Here is a 20,524-nt window from a genome sequence, read left to right on the forward strand (position 1 = left end):
GGCGGCGACGGGAACGAAGAGCACAACCACACGCCGCTGAGGGCGCCGCGCCTGCGCACTACGCGTACCGCCTACCGCGCCTGTGCCTCAGGCGGGCGCTGCGCGCTCTGCGCCTGCGCGAGCTGCGGGAAAGATGGCGGCGCTGTGTGAGAGGCGTGTGTTTCGCTGCTGCCGCTGATCACCGCCGCCATGAGGAATCTGCGGCTGCTGCGGACCGGCGGCTGCTGCCCCGCTGCCGCCCCCGGCAGCCCGCAGTGCTTTTGCCTCGGCGTCGATTCCGGCACGGTGTTCGTGGGCTCCCAGAGCAGCCTCGTGGAGCTGGACTGCGCCGCGCAGTCGGTGAGGCGGCGGTCGGGTCCTGCTCTTACCCGCTGTTTGGAAACGGGTGTGGGGAGGCACTTCGGCCCTGCTAGGGCTGATGGCGAGTTTTTTGGGCTCTTTTGAGTCTATAGTATTTACCTGATTGTTTTTTCTGTTTGTTTGTTTGCGTTGTTTTTTTTTTTTCCCTTGATGTTTCAATGTGCGAAACGTGCAGTAGATAAATAGTGAGGTACTTGTACATCAGCTGTTTCTCAGTGCCACCCATGTGCTTACTTCTCAGGTGCAGTGCTTTGTGTCATTGCAGTACTTGGAATAGGCGCACAGTTTTTATTCTGACATTTTTACTTTAAGTGAGACGGTGTGCAGTGATAAGCTATTGATCTTCTCTTGTCAAGGTGGTGAGAGAACTTTCTTTGTCTGTGGAGGGTTTTATGCCAGAAGATGGAAGTGGCTGCATCGTTGGTCTTGAATATCTTCCAGAGCATGAGTGTGTGTGTCTTGCTACAGCAGCTGGAGATATCCTTCTGTGCAATCTCAGCACAAAGCAGGTAATGTGGCAGAAAAGACAACAGTACTGAGGGATTGAGAAGGCAAGCTGAAAGTTTATGGGCCAGTTGTGTATTTATTACACACCATGCTTCAGGTAGTCTCAGTTTTCTAGGCATGTGAGCTGAATCTTTAAGCATAATCAAGTCAGGAGTATACAGTACAGAAATGAAACAGAATCCAACCTGAAACTTGCATATTCATAGCCCTAGTCCTGCATACTTGCTCAGGGGGCTGTTGACATACAGTCAGTACTGAATGTCACATCCTGCCCATAAGGGGAGGGGTGACCAGATTCACAAAAACCTTAGATTAAGGTAAAACAATAAGCAGAGATTTACACACAATCATCAGTTTTAGTTAGATTCTGTATACTACAGTTATCCCAAAATATTTGCATTCTAATATTTAGATTCTTTCTTAAACTATGCAGCTAAACTATGTAGCTTAAGGAGCCAAAATAAGTCTTGTAGTTACTTAACAGCTGTTTGAGGGATATGGTTTTTAACAAGACAGAATAGATCTTGCATTTTTTGATGATTTTATGAGAGAAAAAGAATGAAAAGATAAAAACGAGGAAAATGGAGAAAATCGAGAGTCAGAAAAATGGACAGGGAAAAAGTTTGATCACTAGCCTATGTTGGAGGTCTGTTTCATGGAGTTCCAGTATTGACCTGCAGCACTGCAGAAGGGAGGTGGGAGTGAGTGTGGTTATCTGGAGGTCATAGTCTTGAACCAGAGAACAGCTACAGTGACCACAAAGAAGGCAAACCCACAGAGTCCTTCCTAGACATCTTTTTATTCCTGCTCACTTTGCAGGTGCAGTGTCCCAAGGCTGTAAATAAGCAAGTTAGCAATAGGAAGTTTGTCAAAAATAAGTTCGTAGCCAAAACTTGTAGGAAATGTAGTCCTTATCCCACTGAGATAACAGAATATTACGCTCTCTGAGAGCAGCCTTCTACTGGCTGCCATGATGATAGCCTTGCATTGCAAGTGTTTGAGACGTACAGTGCACACCCCATAAAGTCAGAAGAACGTTTGGTAGGTCCTTTACACTGGACTCATTTGACAAATAATCTCTCAGCAATAAAATATTTCTGAAACTAGATACAGACCTCTGCTGTGAAGAAAGCCTGAGGGAGCTGTTCAGCCTGAGGAAGAGAAGGCTTCAGGAAGACCTCATTGTGGCCTTTCAGTACTTAAAGAGGAGGAAGACAGACTTTACAAAGTTTGATAATGGCAAGGGGGAACAGTTTTAAACTAAAAGAATGTAGATTTAGGTTAGACGTTAGGAGAAAATTCCTCAGGTACAGGGCAGTGAGGTGTTTGAACAAACTGCCCATAGAAGCTGTGGTTGCTGCATCCCTGGAGGCCTTCAAGGCTAGCTTGGATGGGGCCCTGAACTACCTTATCTGGTGGCTAGCAACCCTGCCCATGGGTAGTGGTTTGGAAATGAATGATCGTTTATGTCCTTTTTGACCTCAGTCATTCTTAGATAACTCACATTTAACTCTTTTTTTATGTATTTATCAGTCAGTAAAGAACATTATGCTGACACAACTTAACTGAAGAGATAAGAAACTATTGTTGACTTGAAGATTACCTGACATCAAATAGAACTGGAAAACACTGAAGGAAAACTAATACATCCCAGCTGAGTAAATAGGGCAGAAACTGAGATGCTTGCTTTCTATTCTCAATGTCAAGTTTCTACTATCTTCACTAAAACACTACTAGAGCATCCTCTGAAATTAGCATCAGTTCCTGTAGTATCAGCCTAAAAGTGTGAGCAGGTGCAATTAGCTTTGAGATGACAGTGTCATGTTTGGACTGGCTGTTGGGTACTTGCTGCTCACTTATTTTGCTTTCTGTTGGAGTTCAATTTGCAAATACTACTGAAATGTAAAACCAGCTGTATCTGAAAAATGTGTCCTGTGTTGCAACTCAATAAACAACATTAAAGAATAAAAATGAATGTCAGATGTGACATGTAACTTTTCTTACATTGTGTGTTAGAGAACATATTTAACTTCTGATGCCTTCTTTCAAGCCTTTTTTTAAAATACACTTCTTGTTCTGAAATCTTTTGCACGTGGATGGTAGTTACTCTGTATAGCAGTATGTGTCCATACTCTGAAAGAAGATGTGCTACCCAGTCTTAATGTCTTGAATAGAATTACCTTGCTATATATAACTGTTCTGTTCCATGGCCTTTTGCAAGTCAGGATGATAGTGAAGTGGACAGAGATCTTCTGTCACACTGTTGTTTATACACCCATAATAGCTCCCAGAATCACTGATGGAGTTGTAAGGGACCTCCAGAGGTCATCTAATCCAAACCCCCTGCTAAAGCAGTTTCCCTGCAGTAGGATGGAGGTACAATAAGGTGTCCAGGCAAGGTCTGAATATCTCTGGAGAAGGAGACTCCACAGTCTCTCTGGGCAGCTCATTCCAGTGCTCTGTAACCCTCAAAATAAAAGTTTTTCCTCGTCTTCAGATGGAACTGCCTGTGTTCCAGTTTGTTCTTTTTGTCCCCTTGTCCCATTGCTGTGCACTTCTAGGAAGTTCCTGGCCTCAAGTGCTTCACTCTGTACAGGCACATCCAAGGATACTGGATTTCTTAATTATATCTATCTACAGAGAGGAGTAGAAACTCTAGCCAAAGGTAGTTCACTAAGTTACAGATCACCAACTGATCAGATGTATCCGATCACATTATTCAGTCAAATTTGTAGCATGCGGTTTTCCATGAAAGAATTTAAAAAGACTAACTCCTTCCCTAGCTCTTAGGGTTATTTGAAAATTTATACTCATCACACTTTGGCAATTCAGAAAAAAATTAGTTAGGCAGTATTTCCAGGATATAGATTCCCTTTTTACCACTCCTGGGGTGAATTTCTTCTGAATTGTAGGATTATTTTGTCCTAGATTTTTGTAAACTTCTTTAAAGCTTGTACGGCTATCTATACTTGTCACATACAATATCCACAATCAGCTTTTGAGATCAGATATTTAATGGATATAGGGCCTCTTTAACTGCACAGTGGGATTTTGTTGTCAAGAGCAGTTATATCTGTGTTATGTATACCAGTGGAACCACAGACTCAATCAGGCAGTATTGCTGTTAGGTCTGTAACATGCTAGTATAATACTAAGAGCTGCAAAATAAATCTGTTGGGAAAATGTTGAGGGAGAAAATGCTGATCCATAGGTTTTCTGGGCTGTTACATATAAGCATTATGGAATCATCTTTGATTAGAAATGTTTCTTGTTTCTTTCACCACAGAAAGTGAAATATGTCTTCTGACTTTTCTAAGCATGAGAGGATTTCCCTCAGTTAGTGACTGATGGCTTTTGTGCTGTGATGGTGCTACACTGGTCTTCTTGCTCATCTGTGATCTTAATTCTTTCTTACAGGTGGACTGTGTTGGATGTGTGGACAGTGGCCTGAGTGCCATGAGTTGGAGTCCTGACCAAGAGCTTGTTTTGCTTGTGACAGGTAGTAACAGCTAGTAAGCTTTCTGGCCTTCAAAGTGAAAATCTGTGATCAGAATGTAAAATATAGATGATTTTAAGATATGAAAAACAAGGTATAAAATTACAAAATAGGGACTAAGATGTAGAGAAGAAACATCACCTGATTCTGTGTCTTAGGTTTTGTTTACTTATCAGAGGTGCTTTGGTGATCCAAGCAGAAGCCGTTTAAGTCCAAAAAGCTGAGCTTTATAGAGAACAGTATGGCATTTATCTTTCAGGTCCTCCAGGGAGGTCTATTTTCCATTACCTTAAATTGTAAAGACTGTGTTCCAAAGTCCTCTTGATTGCTTAATAACAAAATAACTTTCTTGTCCTTTGGGAAGAAATATCTGAATTAAAAGCTTAACTTTATTGACAAGGAGACAAAGCTCTGTAGTAAGTTTCAAGCAAAAAGAATCACAGTACTTGAGGTTGGAGAGGAACCCTGGAGATCTTTTATTCAAGACTAACCCAGTCTTCGATGACCCTTACAGCAAACAAACAAACAAAAAACCCACCACATTTTCTCACATTTTCTTACATTTGAATAGATTTTTTTTTAATTCCATTGCCTCTGGGTACCACTAGTATTTTGTCGTTTCTTTTCTGTGCTCCACCTCCCATCCCTTTCCTTCCCCATAAGATGTTGATGCACACCACTGATTCCCTCAGAGCCTTCTCTTCAGAGCCTCCTGGTTTTTATCACCCTCTCCCCAACTGTCTGATTCTCCAAGACTTTAATAATCTGTGTGACTATTTTCTGGACCTATTCCTCTTTAACATTACTTGCCTTGTACTGGTGAGCCCAGAACTGGAGCCAGTGCTCCAGAACTGTGTCACCAGTGCTGAGTAAAAACAAAGGATCACCTCCCTAAACCTACTGCCTGTTCAGTAGGTACATGTTGATGATTCTTGCTCATGCCCCACAGCATCCACGCAATTTTCTGCCACTTGGTCCCCACATCTGTCATAGTTCCTGACATACAGTACTTGGCTTTTCTCCCTCTTGAATCCCTTGAATCCCTTCAAGTGATTCCCTGTCACACTCTCTTCCACATGCATCTGTATGTGCAGACTCTTGCTGTATCTGTCACTCCTCCTAGTTTTGTGCCATCTTCAAACTTGTCCAAGAATCTAGTCATTCAGGACATTAATTAAGGTATTAAACTGCCCAAGGTCCAGCTGTGGTGATGTGCCATGGGTGATGGGCCTCAAGCTGGATTTTTTGCCAGTCATAACAAGCTTCTGGACCTGGCAGTTCAGCCCATGTTCTCTAATAATCAATCTGTGCCATCTTCCTTGAGTTTTTATGTAATGTTGTGGGAGACAGTGTCAGAGGGCTCAGAAGAGTCAAGATAAATAACTTCACCTAATCTCCCCATATCCATAAGCCAGTCACATGAGTTCACCTTCCTAAATCCATACTGATTGCTCATCGCCTTCTTCCTATATTAAGTAAAAATGTTTAAGAACTGCTGGGTACTTATTTTGAAAGTGGAAAGAACTTTTTAAGAGTAGTCTAGGAAGTATGTTTCTGAATACAGAGACTAAGGTGCCCTTTTCCAGTTTGAGATTTTTGTTTTTGAAGGATGTGTTCTGTTCTGTATCAAACTACCATTAGAAATGTTATTGTGTTCAAGTCTATCACATAATAACAGGATAATTGAGATTTTTTTTTAATCTGCTGAAGATTTTATTACCAGTATTGTATTTAATGTCTCTCCTGCAGGTCAGCAAACACTCATCATGATGACAAGAGATTTTGAACCAATTACTGAGAAGCAAAGTCACCAGGATGAGTTTGGGGAAGGTAAGAGTTGCATGAAGTAAAGTTGCTGGGACTGTTTGCGTTGGTCTGTTGTAAGCATATATAAGGAGTGGGAGTGGAGTGCTAACTAGAGCCAGCAAGGCATTTCACACTGTAGAGGGGCTGGGGAGCTGAAAGGGATTGTGTGTATGAACTTGTCAGTGGAAATTCAAGCAATTTTTTTAGAATTAAACTTGGATGGTTGGAGTAGGTGACACAGTGTTGTTGTCATTTATCAGCCTCTGCAAATTAACTAAATCTTCTGCCACAATGATTGTTTCTTCTTCAGGAAAGTTTATTACTGTTGGCTGGGGCAAAAAGGAGACACAGTTCCATGGATCAGAAGGAAAACAGGCAGCCCAGCGTAAGCAAATGGTAGTATGCTATTTTTCTTGTGTTATGCTCGTGCTCTTTAAAGAGATGTATCTAAGAAGAGTTTCTGATATCTCTGTTACCCTCCCAGGTAGTTGTCCCTGTGGACTCCTTCTGTTTGTTTCTATTATCTGGAGTTCAGCATTGCTATCCTCCTCATAAATGTGAACACCAACTGGGAGTACATAAGACTGGTTCATATAGAGGTCAAAGCAAGATTTGCAAGAGTTAGTGCTTTCAGAAGTAAAACCTCATGATAGATGTTTCTGACTTTTGCTATATTTGTATCAAAATGTTCATATGACCAAAATCTGTAACAGTAGTTCAGCAGAGGAGAACTGATAATGTTTTTTTTTTTCCTCATGAAGTCAAGAATTTAAGGATTTGGGCTACTGAACCTTACCAGTCACGTGAAATGATCCCTCATGCCTGCAGATTTTAGGTCTTTGCTCCCTTGTTTGAGGCTTCCTAAAATTGTTGAGTAATGAATTCTTAACTTTGCAGTTTTATGATTGTTTAATGGGTTGACTTCATGTCAGGGCTCTTGAAAGAACAGGCTTGGCAATGATGTCTTAAGTAGGAAAAGCCGGCAGATGTCTTCCTAAGCTTTTGTGTAACTTCAGGAAGTATCACCTGCTCCATCCTGGGATGATGGCAAACCTCGAGTGACATGGAGAGGAGATGGTCAGTTTGTTGCAGTGAGTGCTGTCTGCCCAAAGACAGGTATGGTACCAAGTTTCATCGTAATACCAACCTGTTAGAAGGCTTTATAAGTGGAAATGTGACAAGGCAAAGACCGGCTAATGTTCATGATCTCTAGGACACTAAAAATCAGAAGCTTGAGCTAATGAATTGTTCCTTCCTCTATTTTGATCTCAAAGGTACGGAACAGACATTTTATATACATGATCTTCTGAAACCTTTTTAGCAGTTTGATTTCCAGTCCAGTGAGAGGCCAGGAGAAGTTACTACTGAGCAGTTACTACCTGAACTGCTTTGTTTTCACCATTTTAAGTCCTTGCTCAAGTTCTAATATGTAACAGGCTCCAAATGCCATATGGGTCTTTTTGGTTGTTGTGGTACTCAGAGTTCGTTATAGTAAGATTTCAGCCTTGTACACTTTTGTTTAATTACTGGTAATTTTTTTCCATTGGTTTTGCCATGAAGTCAAAGAGATCACAAGGACATACTTTCTTTGTTAGACCATAATTGTTATCTACCATTATTACTGAGAAGTTTAAAGGCATTTGTTTGGCATATTGAACTGTACAAAAAGACCTGCTTTCCCTAGTTTGGGTTTTCACCCTCAGTACTTCAGATTAGGCAGATTTATCATACATGGGACAAATTTAATATTTTTCTGAGAGAGCTGGAGAGTGAAATGGCTACCACTAAGCTACATCAGACCATAATTCCTACTTACTTGACTAGATTATTGATTTCTTACACCCTTCCCTCCCTGTCTTCTCAAACCTGTAGGTGCTCGAAAGGTTCGAGTGTGGAACAGAGAGCTCATGCTGCAGTCAACAAGCGAGCCTGTCTCAGGATTAGAACAAGCACTGGCATGGAAGTGAGTATCAGGGTGTCTGTGTGCAGGCAGTGGTGTGCTTGTTTTTATTTTCTGCTAACAGTCTTTGCTTAGCATTTATTTAATTTTTCTAAGTTAATTTTCCTAAACTTGAAGAAATCTTGATACAACATGTGGATCAGAACATCTCAAGCCCTGAAAAAGCTAATACTTGCATTATAGTTTCTCTGAAATGTCTCAGTGTCAGATGTTTTGGAATTGAACTGTATAAATAGGAATATTATAGATGCCTTTACCTATGCTGACATTTACCTGCTCCCTTGAAGGTGTCAGGAACCCTAGTGAAAGGCCTCAGCTGCACCTATGGCTTTGTTTGAACAGAACTGTGGAAAAAAAAATGCTCTGATGTCTTGTGTGAAAATTTTGTCTCTGGAGAAAGTGATGTTTAAAGTGACAGCTATTGATTGTATGAGCGACTGATTTTTATTTTACTCTCTATTTAATTTGTTAAGGCCCTCTGGAAACTTGATAGCATCCACACAAGAAAAACCCAACAGATACGATGTGGTTTTCTTGGAGAAGAATGGACTTCTACATGGAGAGTTCACCCTCCCATTCCAGAAAGGGCAGGTCAAAGTAAGTGCTCTGTCTGAGCTTCTTTAATTAGACTGTAGTGAAAGGGAGAACTATATCTTTTTCAGTATTCTTGGAGGAAGTTTTTAACCTTGCTCTTAGTGCTGATCCTAATTGAAAAGGGTGATCTTTGCTTTTAGGCCTGAAAATAGAACAGTAAAGATACAAAGTCCTCTGCAATCTCTAGTACAGAGGTAAACTGGGGTGTCATACCATTGACATTTTTCTGATTTTTATACACTTTCTATAAGGCAAATGCTTCAGGAGTGCTCTTCAGGATTATTTCATGTAGGAGTGAGGTGAAATACACATCCCAAATAATGGAAGTGTAAATTTACTTCTAGATTTTGCCTTTGGACACTGAGGGCTCTTTTGGCAGATTATTTCTCAATGTCAAGAACAGTGAAGACAACTCTGTGTTCATGTTTGGGATTGTATCATCTCTTTAGCTGTGTAGAACTGCTGTGATGGGTTCTGCTTCAGGGCGCTTTTCTCCTCTACTGCCAGAAACTTCATGAGTACTATGTTAGTACATTAACACTTGCACATTGTTGAAAAGGAGAAGTAACTGGTGGTCTTGCAAATCAGTCTGGAGTGTACACTCCAAATACCCAGTAAATACAATGCTTGTTTCTGCAGGTTAATGAACTGATTTGGAATGCAGATTCCACAATCCTGGCTATATGGCTGGAAGAGCTGGAGACTGTGAATTCCAGCCCAAACAGTTATGGTGAGAGGACTCCGTCAAGCTCTAGATTGACTGTGAACTTTGTCAGCAGTGGGTATTGCTCTACAGGACTGGAGACTTTGCAGAGGCTAACTGAAAGCTTTGAGATCCCTCTACAGCTCAGGAGGAAATGCTAGTTCAGCTTGAGCTTGAAACATCTTCCAGATTGCTGTATCTGGAAGTGATATTAAATGAAATGTTTCTAATGCTTTCCTAAAGCCATAGGTGCCTTCTCACAATATGGAAATGGAAGAATTTTAAGATTGATTCTTCTTAGCAAAATCTGGTTAAGATTTTCATTTTCTGGGTGTTGTATGACAAAGCACATAGACTGAAGGATAAAACTGTTATTTTTGCTGCAGTTTTTTCCAGCTGCACAAAAGCATACTAGGATTTGGGGTGGGTTTAAGTAATAGTCTCTGGTAACTATTTCTGTATCTATAGTCCAGCTGTGGACTACGGGGAATTATCACTGGTACCTGAAGCAAAGTCTGCATTTTGGCAACTTGGAGAAAAATAAGTTGGTGTCGCTGCTGTGGGACTCAGTTCTTCCATATAGGCTGCACATACTCTGCCAGGGTTGGCATTACCTCTTCTATGACTGGCACTGGACTACAGATTGTGGAATGGGAGAGAACAACCTGCATGCGGCAAATGTGGCTGTCATAGATGGAGGTAAGCAGTGGGACTGCTTCACAGCTCAAGTAAATGCCATAGCCCTTTGAATACAAACTTCTGGGGCTTATGGTAGTACTGCTGCCTTCTATGCAGCACATTTTACTGAGGGGAACATGTGACACTGGGGGGAGTTTCAGAGGTGGTTTACTGGGATTACCTGCAAAAGGTAAAGGAACTGTATTTTCATAGAATCATAGAATGGTTTGGGTTGGAAAGGACCTTAAGATCACCTAGTTCCAACCCCCCTGCTATAGGCGGGGACATCTACTAGACCAGGTTGCTCACAGCCCCATCCTACCTGGCCTTGAGTGCCTCAGGGCATCCTCAACCTTCTTGGGCAACCTGTTGTAGTGTCTCCCCACCCTCACAGTGAAGAATTTCTTCTTAATATCTAGTCTGAATCTCTACTCTTCCTGTTTTAAATCATTTCCCCTCATCCTGTCGCTATGTGCCCTTGGAAAAAGCTCCTTCCTAGTTTTTCTGTAGGCCCCCATCAGGTACTGGAAGGCCACTGTAGGCCCCTGGAGCCTTCTCTTCTCCAGGCTGAAGAGCCTCAACTATCTCAGTCTGTCATTGTAGCATTATTAGTAAATTAGTGCATTTAATACATCTCAGCCTGTCCTCTAGCATTGTTTCTGTATTCAGAAGAGAACCTCAATAACATTTGAACTGTATTACAGCTTGATTTCTTTCTCTTCTTTTCCACAGCTAAAGTACTTGTCACAGCATTCCAGCATGCTGTAGTGCCTCCACCCATGTGCACCTATGAGCTGCAGCTCAAACAGGCAGTTAATCAGATTGCATTTCACACAGATCCCAGATGTAGTGGAGACATGGCTATCCTGGATGCTGATAACAAGATCTTCGTGTACAGATATGGTGAGAACATGTTGCACTATCTTTTTGAAGGAAACCATCTCTCCTTGACAGTGGTGTAATATTCGATGTCCTCTGGGACAAGGGACAGTTGCAAGGTAATTGTGATCTTCAGGGTTATTGTTAATAAATGGTTAATGAGGAGTAGGTGGTGGTTGTGCATGTAGGTGTGATGTATTTTGACTTTCATAACTTCCCACAACATCTGTTTTTCTTCATCAGAGTGAAGGTGGAAGCAACTCAGTTGGCAAAATGCATAAACTCTGCTTTGTTCTGTGCTTACTAGGTCAGAGCACGGTGAAGGACCCCACTGTGAGGTTAGGAGCTACGGGTGGAAATGGATTTAAAGCAAATGTGGAAATACCACACCTGGATAAAACATACAGGTAATATGTAAGTAGTGCAACAGCAGTAGAGAGAAAAATGTAGTGTCTGGCTGGCTGGTTTAGAGATCACAGCTGTGACCACTGTCTGAAGCATTTGAAGTGCTTGTCTGGTGACAGTGCTTCATAGTACTGAGGCTTTGGCTTCAGTTAGTGCTAAGGATTACATGATGCAGTTGTTATTTTATCCTGAGTCCTTTGACTGAGGTCTTGGTCTAGTGGAAGCTGTGGCTACTAGTGACAGCACTGAGATGGCTTTTCCTGTGCCTGGTGCTCTTGACATTGTGGTGCTTCACTTTGTTCTCCTGTTTCCAGAGCCAAATGAGTGGCTGTGCAGTGTACAGGCCTGTGAAGGAATACAGAACGATCAAACTGCTTGCATGACAGGGCTAGAACAAAGTCAAAAGGAAAGCAAAAGCAAACAGAGAAACAAATAATATATATATTCTGCATTTCATCCTATACTTGGCTGGCATGGAAACATCACTACCTAGGGAAAAGAAATGGGACTCCCTAATTCTCATTCTTCCTCTCTGTTCTCTGCCTGTTGCAGGATTCATGCTTTCATAGACTGTTGTTTTGTGCACTGGAGTCCTCTTAGCCGTGCTTGGTGTCTGTATAGCAGATCTATGCCTAGGAGGACTTGGTGTGGAGGGCCCTGTTCCAAAGGGGTGGCCTGCATCCATGCTGAAGGAAAACAAGGATGAGCACCACTGGGGCTCACGTAGAAAGAATAGGATGGGGAGTGGGAAAAGAAGATGAAACACAAAAACTAGTAATGAAGAATGCTGGTAGATGATATGGGTAAAACCGAGGGTGGGGTTTGAACCTTCAGAAATAGAGAGGAAAACAGAAACAGAGGACAGGAGAAAAGTTTTGTGAGATTACAAATTGCAGGAGAGAGCAGTGTTCAGCTGTAGTACTGAGATAAAACCAGAAGGACAGGAAGGAGGACAGATGGACAAAGAAAGGCCCAAGAAAAGCAACACTGTGGTAGAAGGGGTAATGGCAAGGAAGAGCATGGAAGAATTGAGACAGAGAAAGATCAAGTTTAGGGCAGAGATGGAGAAAGAAATTATGTTCAGTGATGGGCAGGAGGATTGAGAAATGAAGCAAGGAAAAGTGTGGCTGGAAAGCAGGTCAGGTGGATATAGAGTGGCAGAAGAAGGGCAGCCAGTTGCATAGAGGGATATAGCCAGAAACACTAGGGTGAGAAAGACACAGAGAGACAGGACGCAGAAAGTGGCACAGGGATCAGACTGAACATCATGAAAAATTCTGTTAGCTTTAGAGTGGTCAGAACACTTGGAAAAGCTTCCTACATACGTGGTCAATGCCCTGTGCCAGTCACTACTCAAAAGGCATTTAGGTAATGCTCAATGGCAGGAGGTTTGTAACTAGATGATCTTTAAGATCACTTGCAACCCAGGCTGTCAATAATGCGCTCACGCTTCAGATTTTGGATAGTTCAGAGATCTTCAGGCAATCGGACAAAATGATATTTGGCAGTCTCTTCCAACTGAACTATTTTATTCTAGTGTAAATTTTATTCTGTTGTAAGACCTTGGCCTTATGCAGTGTAATTTTTGATGTGGCCTACTCAAATCAGATTCTTCTTGTCTTCCCATCTCTTCTGTTTCATGACAGAGTTGATTTAGGCAGCAGCACTGATGAGATGAATCCTCTGAGGCTCCGTTTTCTTACCTGGCTGCCAGATGACAGCTTCTTGGTGGTTGGTCAGGATCAGCATGCTGCTCGGTCTGTCCTTCACCATCTCACTGCAGCACCTCACGTAACTGGAGCCGAAGAAGAGCAACTCAGTTTACGGTACTAGAGATCTGTTGGTTATGGGTGAGGTCTGAGAGTGACTCTTAACAGAGTTTAGAGAAAATTAAGTCTTTTATGTGTCCAGGAGGCTGTGGGGTGGATTTGTCTATCTTCCTGCAGGAGGAAAAAAACAGCTTATGAAGCTGCCTATTATGCATGTAGTCCCAGTGCCCACAGCCAGCTTGACAAGATGTGGTGTGCTAACATGCCTGTGTCAGTAACAGAATACCTCTGCTCCTTTGTCTGAAGTCCAGGCCTCTGAACTCTGAGACTGAATTTCTCCATACTACCCTTTATCTGCTATTACCAATGTCCAGAGAGTGCTGGTAGCCCTTACTGTTCCTGTCCTCTGCTGCTGGGCTTTGTGCAGTCAGAGCAGAAAATCAAATGGACGGAGGTCTTGAGAGTCCCTTTTTTAGCACTCACACAGCAAAAGCAGGGTAATTTGCATATAAAAACGCTGTAAGTATGCAGGCAGTAGTTAGCACTGTTAGGCAAATGCCTGTTGACTCAAGTTGTTGTTGCTGTTTTTTGTCCATCTCTGTGTCTGACACTGGAGTGAAAAGAGTAAAGAAGGAGGGTGAAAGGATTTATATGAATAAGATGCAGATCCATGCTAGAAATGTGGAAGTAAAACACTACAAGCTTTTTAGCAGATACAGGCAGGGAGGGAGGGGCAGAGCAGTTGTCCTGTGTGTTGAGAAATGAATTGACTGCAAAGAGCTCCCTCTGTAAAGCAGCCATGAGCGGGTTATGAACTTGTGAGTAAAAATCTGGGACCAGACTGATAAAGGACAGTGGTGGTCACGGTCTGCTACAGGCTGTCTGATCAAGGGGAGCCTGATGATGAGGCCTTCTTGCTTCATCTACAATAAGCATTGCATTCACAGAATCTCATCCTGTTGGTGAATCTCAACCTCCTGGATTTTCTCCTGGGAAAACAAGGTGGCACACTGTAAGCAATCCAGCAAGACTCCTGGGGTGAAATGGGATGAAATGTTACTGGACCTGGTGTTCACCAGTGCAGATGAGCTTTTTAAAGAGGTTAAGATTGAAGACAGTGTGGGCAGTAGTGTCTGTGCCCTGGTTGAGCTTTGATCTCCAGGAAAATGGGCCTAGCAAATGGCAAAGTCAGGACTGAACTTTGAGATGCCATTCATTAGGAAGCTGTCTTTCAGGACAGGAAAGGAACTGAGCTAGCAATTCTTCCTAGTCACCTTAGTGAGAGCGCAAGAGCTCTCCATCCCCCAGTGTATATAAAGCAGAAGGAGAAGGAACTAGCATGGCAGAGCAAGGACCTATTGGTCAAACTGAAGGATAAGAAGGAAATGCACAGGCAGTGGAAGTGCATGTGTGTGGTCAGGAATGAATGCAAGAATGCCATCCAGATTTGTAGAGATGGTATCGGGAAAGCTGAGGCACAGATGGTACAAAACATGGCAAGGGGTGTGAAAATGAGAAGGGATCCCTCAGTGAAGTTGGTCAGAAGAGAAAGGCCAGGAAGAGCATACTCTATCTGATAAATGAGAAGGGAGAACTGGCAGCAATAGCAGTGGAGGCAAATTCTTTGCCTCAGTCTTCACTGGAAGTCAAGCTTCCCACATCTCTCATATCCCTGAACCTCTAGGTGGGGGATGGGGGTACAAAATCACTCTGTCAGTGGTTCTCAGGCTGGTTCAGCCCGATTCTGAGATGACTGGGGCAGGGGGACCTGGATCCACACCCTGGGAAAGGGGAAAAGGGGAAAAGACAAAGGGAGGTAGGCCTAAAAACAAAACAGTGAAAGGAAAGCTAATCTACTAAATAAGATATCAGAATGCAAAATAACACAATATAATACAATAGAATTGGAATTTAAGCTAATAAATCAAATAAAATGAGAGTGTCTGAAAAAACAAAGGCCTCACACTAAACGCCGAAGGCGAGATGGCTGGGGAGCACCTGCTGCTGGGTCTATCCAAAAGGGAAAGAACCTGAATTCTCATGACACATGAACCATTTTATCTTTCCCTCTGAGCAGAAAATGGAAAAATGCAAAGCAGTGTAAAGTCCTCTGGGGTATATAGTTCTTCTTCTCTTCTGAGACAGACGTACCCGGAGCTGTTGATGATCCACAGAGCTGGAGCATTAACTCTTTAACTCCCAGTGTACCACATGATGTTATGATGTGGAATACCAGTAACAAAAATCATAAGACCATGACACACTCTCAGTGTAAGAGCAGAGCATGTCTGCTCTTACATTGAGAGTCTGTCATGGTCTGAACACATGATGAGTCTGAACATGTACAGGTCTGTGGAACTAGGCAACACGCATTCCAAGTTCTTGAAGAAACCTGGGGATGTAGTTGCCAAGCCACTCTCCATCATGTTCAAAAAGTCCTGGCTGAAGTCCCCAGTGACAGGAAGAAGGGAAACACCATTATGAGTTTTAAGAAAAGTAGGAAGGACCGCCCAAGATACTGCAGACTGGTGAGCCTTGCATCTGTGACTTGGAGGATAATGGGACAGATCCTCCTGGAAGCTATGTTAAGGCACACACAAGACATGGAGGAGACAGCACATGCAAGACAGCACAATCTGCCTGATTGATTCTGGCCAGTCTGGTGGCTTGTGGTGGAGTGGTATCAGTGGACAAAGGAAGATAAACTGGTGGTATCATCTGTCTGGACTTCTGCAAGGCCTTTGACATGGTCCCGTACCACATCCTTATCTACACATTGGAGAGATGAACCTGAAGAGTTGACTCTTCAGTGGATAAGGATTTGCTCTTCAACATCTTATCACTGACCTGGAGAGTGAAACTGAGTAAGCCTTCAGCAAGTTTGCTGGCAACTCTAAGCTGAGTGGTGCAAGTGATACAATACAAGGAAGGGATGCCACCCAGAGGGACCTGTATAACATTGAACTGTGAGGCCGCATGAACCTGAGGTTCAGCAAGGCTAAGTGCAAGGTGCTGCACCTGGGTCAGGGCAGTGTGAGATGTGAGTACTGACTGGGAGAAGTAATTGAGAGCAGCCCTTCAGGGAAGGACCTGGGGGGTCCTGGTGGACAAAAAGCTTGACAGTGCATGCTTGCAGTACTGGAAGACCAATTGTATTCTAGGCTTTATCAGAAGAGATGTGGCCAGTAGGGCCAAAGAGGTGATTGACCCACCGTTAGTGTGACCTTATGAAAGCTCTACCTGCATTACTGCATCCAGGCCTGAGGTCCCCAGCACAAGAAAGGTGTGTAACTGTTTGAGCAAGTCCAGAGAAGGGCCATGAAGATGATCAGAGGGCTGGAGCACCTCTCCTACAAAGAGAGGCTAAGAGATCTGAGCTTATTCAGCCTGGAGAATGGAAGGCTCCGGGGAGACCTCATTATGGTCTTCCAGTACTTCCAGCTTATGAATAGGAAGGATGCTGACATCTTACATGGGCAGATAGTGATAGGACAAGGGGAAACAGTTTTAAACTAAAAGAGTAAAGATTTAATTAGATATTAGGAGAAAGTTTTTTTCTCAGAAGGTAGTGAGGCCATGGAACAGGTTGTCTAGAGAAGCTGTGGATGCCCCATCTCTGGAGGCATTGAAGGCCATGTTGGATGGAGCCTTGGGCAACCTGAGCTGGTGGCTGGCAACTCAGCCTGTAGACCAGGGTTTGGAAATGGATGATCTTTAATGCCCCTTTTAATTTAAATTGTTCGGTGATTCCATGTGCACCCTCCAATTACTCTGATATTTTGTGTCTTCTGTATCCTCTTCCAGGTTGTCTCTGCCTGTAGATGGAGAAGTGATCAGTCTGTGCTGCAGCACAGTGACAAAAACTGTAGCTCTACAGCTGGCTGATGGATGGATCCTGAAGTACCTCTGGGGTAAGCTGAACTCTGTTAAGGGTCATGGACTGAGGTATAGTTGTTACAAATTTATTAAAAGGTTTAATGGCAATTGGACTTGCACTGATGAATGTCTCATGCTGACAGTTGATGCAGCATTTCATGTTCCCTCTCTCATAGAAACTGTTTAAAATTAGTGATTTTTTTTGAAAGTACTTAACTGTTGTTGACAGTGATAGCTGACTTTGTGTTTTGAAAAGCACATGGCTGTTTTTGAGCCTCCACAATTGATGACTGACAGCCATACGGTTGCCTCTTTCATGATATTTAGTGGAATAAAGGTGCTGCAGAGCCGTAGAAATTATCACTTTTGTTTCTGCCATTATCATGGATTTATATCAGCATTCCTCTTCTTGCTGTTAGATACTGTAGCTTATTCCCAGATGTAGTTTTCTTGAGACTTATGTTACGTGATTTTAATGCCTGGATCTTTGACTGAATGGAAAACTGACTGATATTTGATCTCTAGAGGCTTCTACTCCATTTCTTGAGCCATGGCAGACTAGCAGTGGCTGTGCTGTCCAATTCCCTCACCTCTGCGTGCAGACTTCTATCACAAGAATTGGTGGTGAAGTAAGTAAGACTGAGTGGTCTGAATTCCTAAGTCATTTGCTGTCTGCATCAGATGTGCACCACTCTGCCAATGACCCAATGATACTTCTCAACTGTGTTCTTTACGGGATGATGTGCACAGCTGAGAGCATGTATTTCCTATATTTTTAGAGCATTTCTGATGGTTTGCTGTTAAAAGTGAAACTTCTCTTTCTGTTAATATAAAGAACAATGTAATTTAAGGACAAGAAATTTAATTTTTAAGATTTCCAGCATTCACTGCCATGCTTTCAGTGAAGATGGCATTTTGCTGTCTCTTATCTGACACAATTGTATTAGCAAATGTGTTTGCACTGTTTTACTGCAGATGTCATACTACTGTTGTTTCCTACTAGTGGTAATTTCTTGAAGACATTCTTTAAACTGTTGTAGCTGCTTATTTTGCTGGTATCTCCAGGTTTTCTTTCCTACAGTGAGTATCCAGGTGAAGGCTGTATAGAGTTGCTTTATCCTCCTCTTCTATCCTCTAATTTTAGACCAAAAGCAGCAGAAAAAAACCCCACAAACTGAATACTCTAGTGTGGCTTCTACATTTCTTTTGTTACTGTGCTGTTTATGTGACAAGGATAAACCAAGCTGGGTTTCTATCTAAGCATGTATAAAAACACTTAACTAAGTTCCAGGTGCAGAGGTTGCATGATTCCCTGTCAGTTCCTCTAAATAATTCATGTGAGGTTCTTGATAGTAAACCAAAAGGCACTTGAATCCATTGGCAGTCATTGTGGGGAAACTGGAAATTGTGACACTGATACCTTATGCTTATCATTCTTTTTGTTTACAGGAGATGATCTTGGGCCTCACAGATCGATGTCGTTTTTTTTTTAATGATACTGAGGTACCAATATGTTCACCCCTCATTCCATCCCCTTTTCCTCTGCCAAAGATTTGTCCTGTTCTGCTTCGTACAGCAATAAAAGTAGTCATTTTTCTGCAGGTTGCTTCCAACATCACCTCATTTGCAACATACAGTGAGTTTTTGTTGGTGACGACCAACTCCCACACCTGTCAGTGCTTCTGTTTGAAGAACATGTCAGTGAAAGGTAAATGCCAGTTCTGCCTGCCTGCTCCTGCCAGCTCATGGCCATTGTCTTGGAACTGTTAAATATCCCCATTTTTCACATCCAAACCTGCTGTATTTGGGTACTCAGAGCAGCTAGGTAGAGGTGGCAAAGGTAGAGGGCTATTTTTAAAAGTCTGTCAGGTAGCAAGGAGCACAGGAGATGTTAAAAATCATGCACTCCTCCCAGGGAGCAAGTTTTGTCCTACAGTTGTTGTCCCTTTGTTCCCTCCCTCCTCTTCAGATCCAAAAAAAGAAAATGTTCCCTGTTCTTCAAAGGTGTTTGGTAGAGAACGGGTCCCAGTAGATAGTTTCTGGTAGTATCTGATTATAAAAGAGGTGAAGACCTCAGGAAAGGTACGATGGCAGCTTCTTGGTGTTATACACTTCTTCCTGCTTCTCTCCTCTGATGCAGTAAGCATTAATCCTGGTATACAGAGGACATTTCTCTACTTTGTACAGAAGTGCTTAGCACTGAAAGGCACTCAACCTGTCAGCAGCCATTCAAGATATTGTTGATTGAGCTGGTACAACATTGCAGAGCTGCATGTGAAAACCTGACTGGGTGGCACTGTGCTGTGGTCTGCATGGATGCTGATAACTGTGCTATCTTTAGATCTTCAGGTTGCCCTGAGCAGTGTTGCAGCCCCCAACAGCGAAACCTTGCGCAAGGTGGAGCGAGGATCGCGTATCATCACTGTTGTACCTCAGGACACAAAGGTTGTGCTACAGGTCAGTGCTCGACTCATGTCTGTTGAGGACTGCTCTCTGGGTGTAAAGCATTGTCTCAGTAGGTAGCTGGTCAGTCTGCAAATAGTACATAGCTGCTCTCCTGTCCTTCTCCAGCTCAGTGACTTTTATCTCCAGCTGCCTGGCTAGATAAGGAATGGATTCTGAGTATGGCTCTGGGAGCTAGATTCAGCATAGGCAGCTGAGTGTGTAGTGAAGTGAGGAGGGCTGTTCAGATTCCTATGGCTGAGGCAGTGTAATTATACATGTTATGGCCTCTCCTGTGAATCTCAGACCCAGTTCTTAAACACTTACTGTGTGTGGTAGCAGCTCTGTCTTAGACTTGGAAATGAGTTTGTCCAAAATTTGGAGAGCTGCGCTCACTCGTGAGTATCTGCACAAGCTCACAGAGAAGGATTTTGTTTGAACTGAATCTCTAGAGGTCTGTAGTTTGACATCTTTAATGCACCACTAACGTGAAAGTTAGATCAGATTACTCTGGGTTTCATCGTCTGAGGAGGCAATGGTTTTGAGCTGAAACAATTCTCAGGTATTTTTCCAGGTCCATTTTAACTGTTCTTTGAAGTGAAAAAATAGTCCCATGTCACCTGCAAGTAGCAGCAGGCCTGTCTTCACTTCGCCTTAGATGTAGGCAGGGTAGCTACAAATAAATAATTGTGTGGATCTTTTGTTGTAGATGCCAAGAGGAAATCTGGAGACTGTTCACCACCGAGCTCTGGTTCTTGCCCAGATTCGAAAGTGGCTAGACAGGTAAATGACACCAGTGTTGTTTGGTCTTCCCCAACCCATTCGGAGATGTTGAGCAGCTAGCTGGATGGTCCTGTGCTGTAGGTGGGTGGGAGACTAGTCTGAAATTAACTGTCTTCATCACAAGGAGTGAAACAGTTTCACCAGCTACCGCTGGTTTTCAGCGGTACTGCCTTACACTGAGGCGCTTGTTTGCTGAGCCTGTGTGGGTGGGAAAGATCTTGGTTTGTATCTTTCTCCAGATATCTTGATTGTTTCATGATTTAGCT

The 20,524-nt window shown here is 42.8% G+C and overlaps 1 protein-coding gene across 2 annotated transcripts in view; it reads left to right on the plus strand.

Annotated features, from left to right (window-relative positions):
• Window positions 1-178: 178 nt before the first annotated feature.
• ELP1 (elongator acetyltransferase complex subunit 1) overlaps window positions 179-20,524 on the plus strand; it is a 33,927-nt gene continuing 13,581 nt past the window's right edge. For both annotated transcript variants that reach the window (XM_065745611.1, XM_065745612.1), the window contains exons 1-19: window positions 179-339; window positions 717-869; window positions 4,285-4,366; window positions 6,113-6,193; window positions 6,480-6,565; window positions 7,186-7,285; window positions 8,042-8,132; window positions 8,603-8,726; window positions 9,363-9,453; window positions 9,895-10,125; window positions 10,837-11,007; window positions 11,291-11,390; window positions 13,035-13,214; window positions 16,962-17,068; window positions 17,559-17,662; window positions 18,483-18,536; window positions 18,636-18,741; window positions 19,375-19,490; window positions 20,185-20,258. In XM_065745611.1, coding sequence (XP_065601683.1) covers window positions 190-339; window positions 717-869; window positions 4,285-4,366; window positions 6,113-6,193; window positions 6,480-6,565; window positions 7,186-7,285; window positions 8,042-8,132; window positions 8,603-8,726; window positions 9,363-9,453; window positions 9,895-10,125; window positions 10,837-11,007; window positions 11,291-11,390; window positions 13,035-13,214; window positions 16,962-17,068; window positions 17,559-17,662; window positions 18,483-18,536; window positions 18,636-18,741; window positions 19,375-19,490; window positions 20,185-20,258 — 2,201 coding nt within the window. In that variant the 5' untranslated portion in view covers window positions 179-189. The remainder of the gene's footprint in view (window positions 340-716; window positions 870-4,284; window positions 4,367-6,112; window positions 6,194-6,479; window positions 6,566-7,185; window positions 7,286-8,041; window positions 8,133-8,602; window positions 8,727-9,362; window positions 9,454-9,894; window positions 10,126-10,836; window positions 11,008-11,290; window positions 11,391-13,034; window positions 13,215-16,961; window positions 17,069-17,558; window positions 17,663-18,482; window positions 18,537-18,635; window positions 18,742-19,374; window positions 19,491-20,184; window positions 20,259-20,524) is intronic.

This window comes from Cyrtonyx montezumae, unplaced genomic scaffold, assembly GCF_038088225.1.
Source record: "Cyrtonyx montezumae isolate F1298 unplaced genomic scaffold, pur_monq_1.0 scaffold_36, whole genome shotgun sequence".
Taxonomy (NCBI): domain Eukaryota; kingdom Metazoa; phylum Chordata; class Aves; order Galliformes; family Odontophoridae; genus Cyrtonyx; species Cyrtonyx montezumae.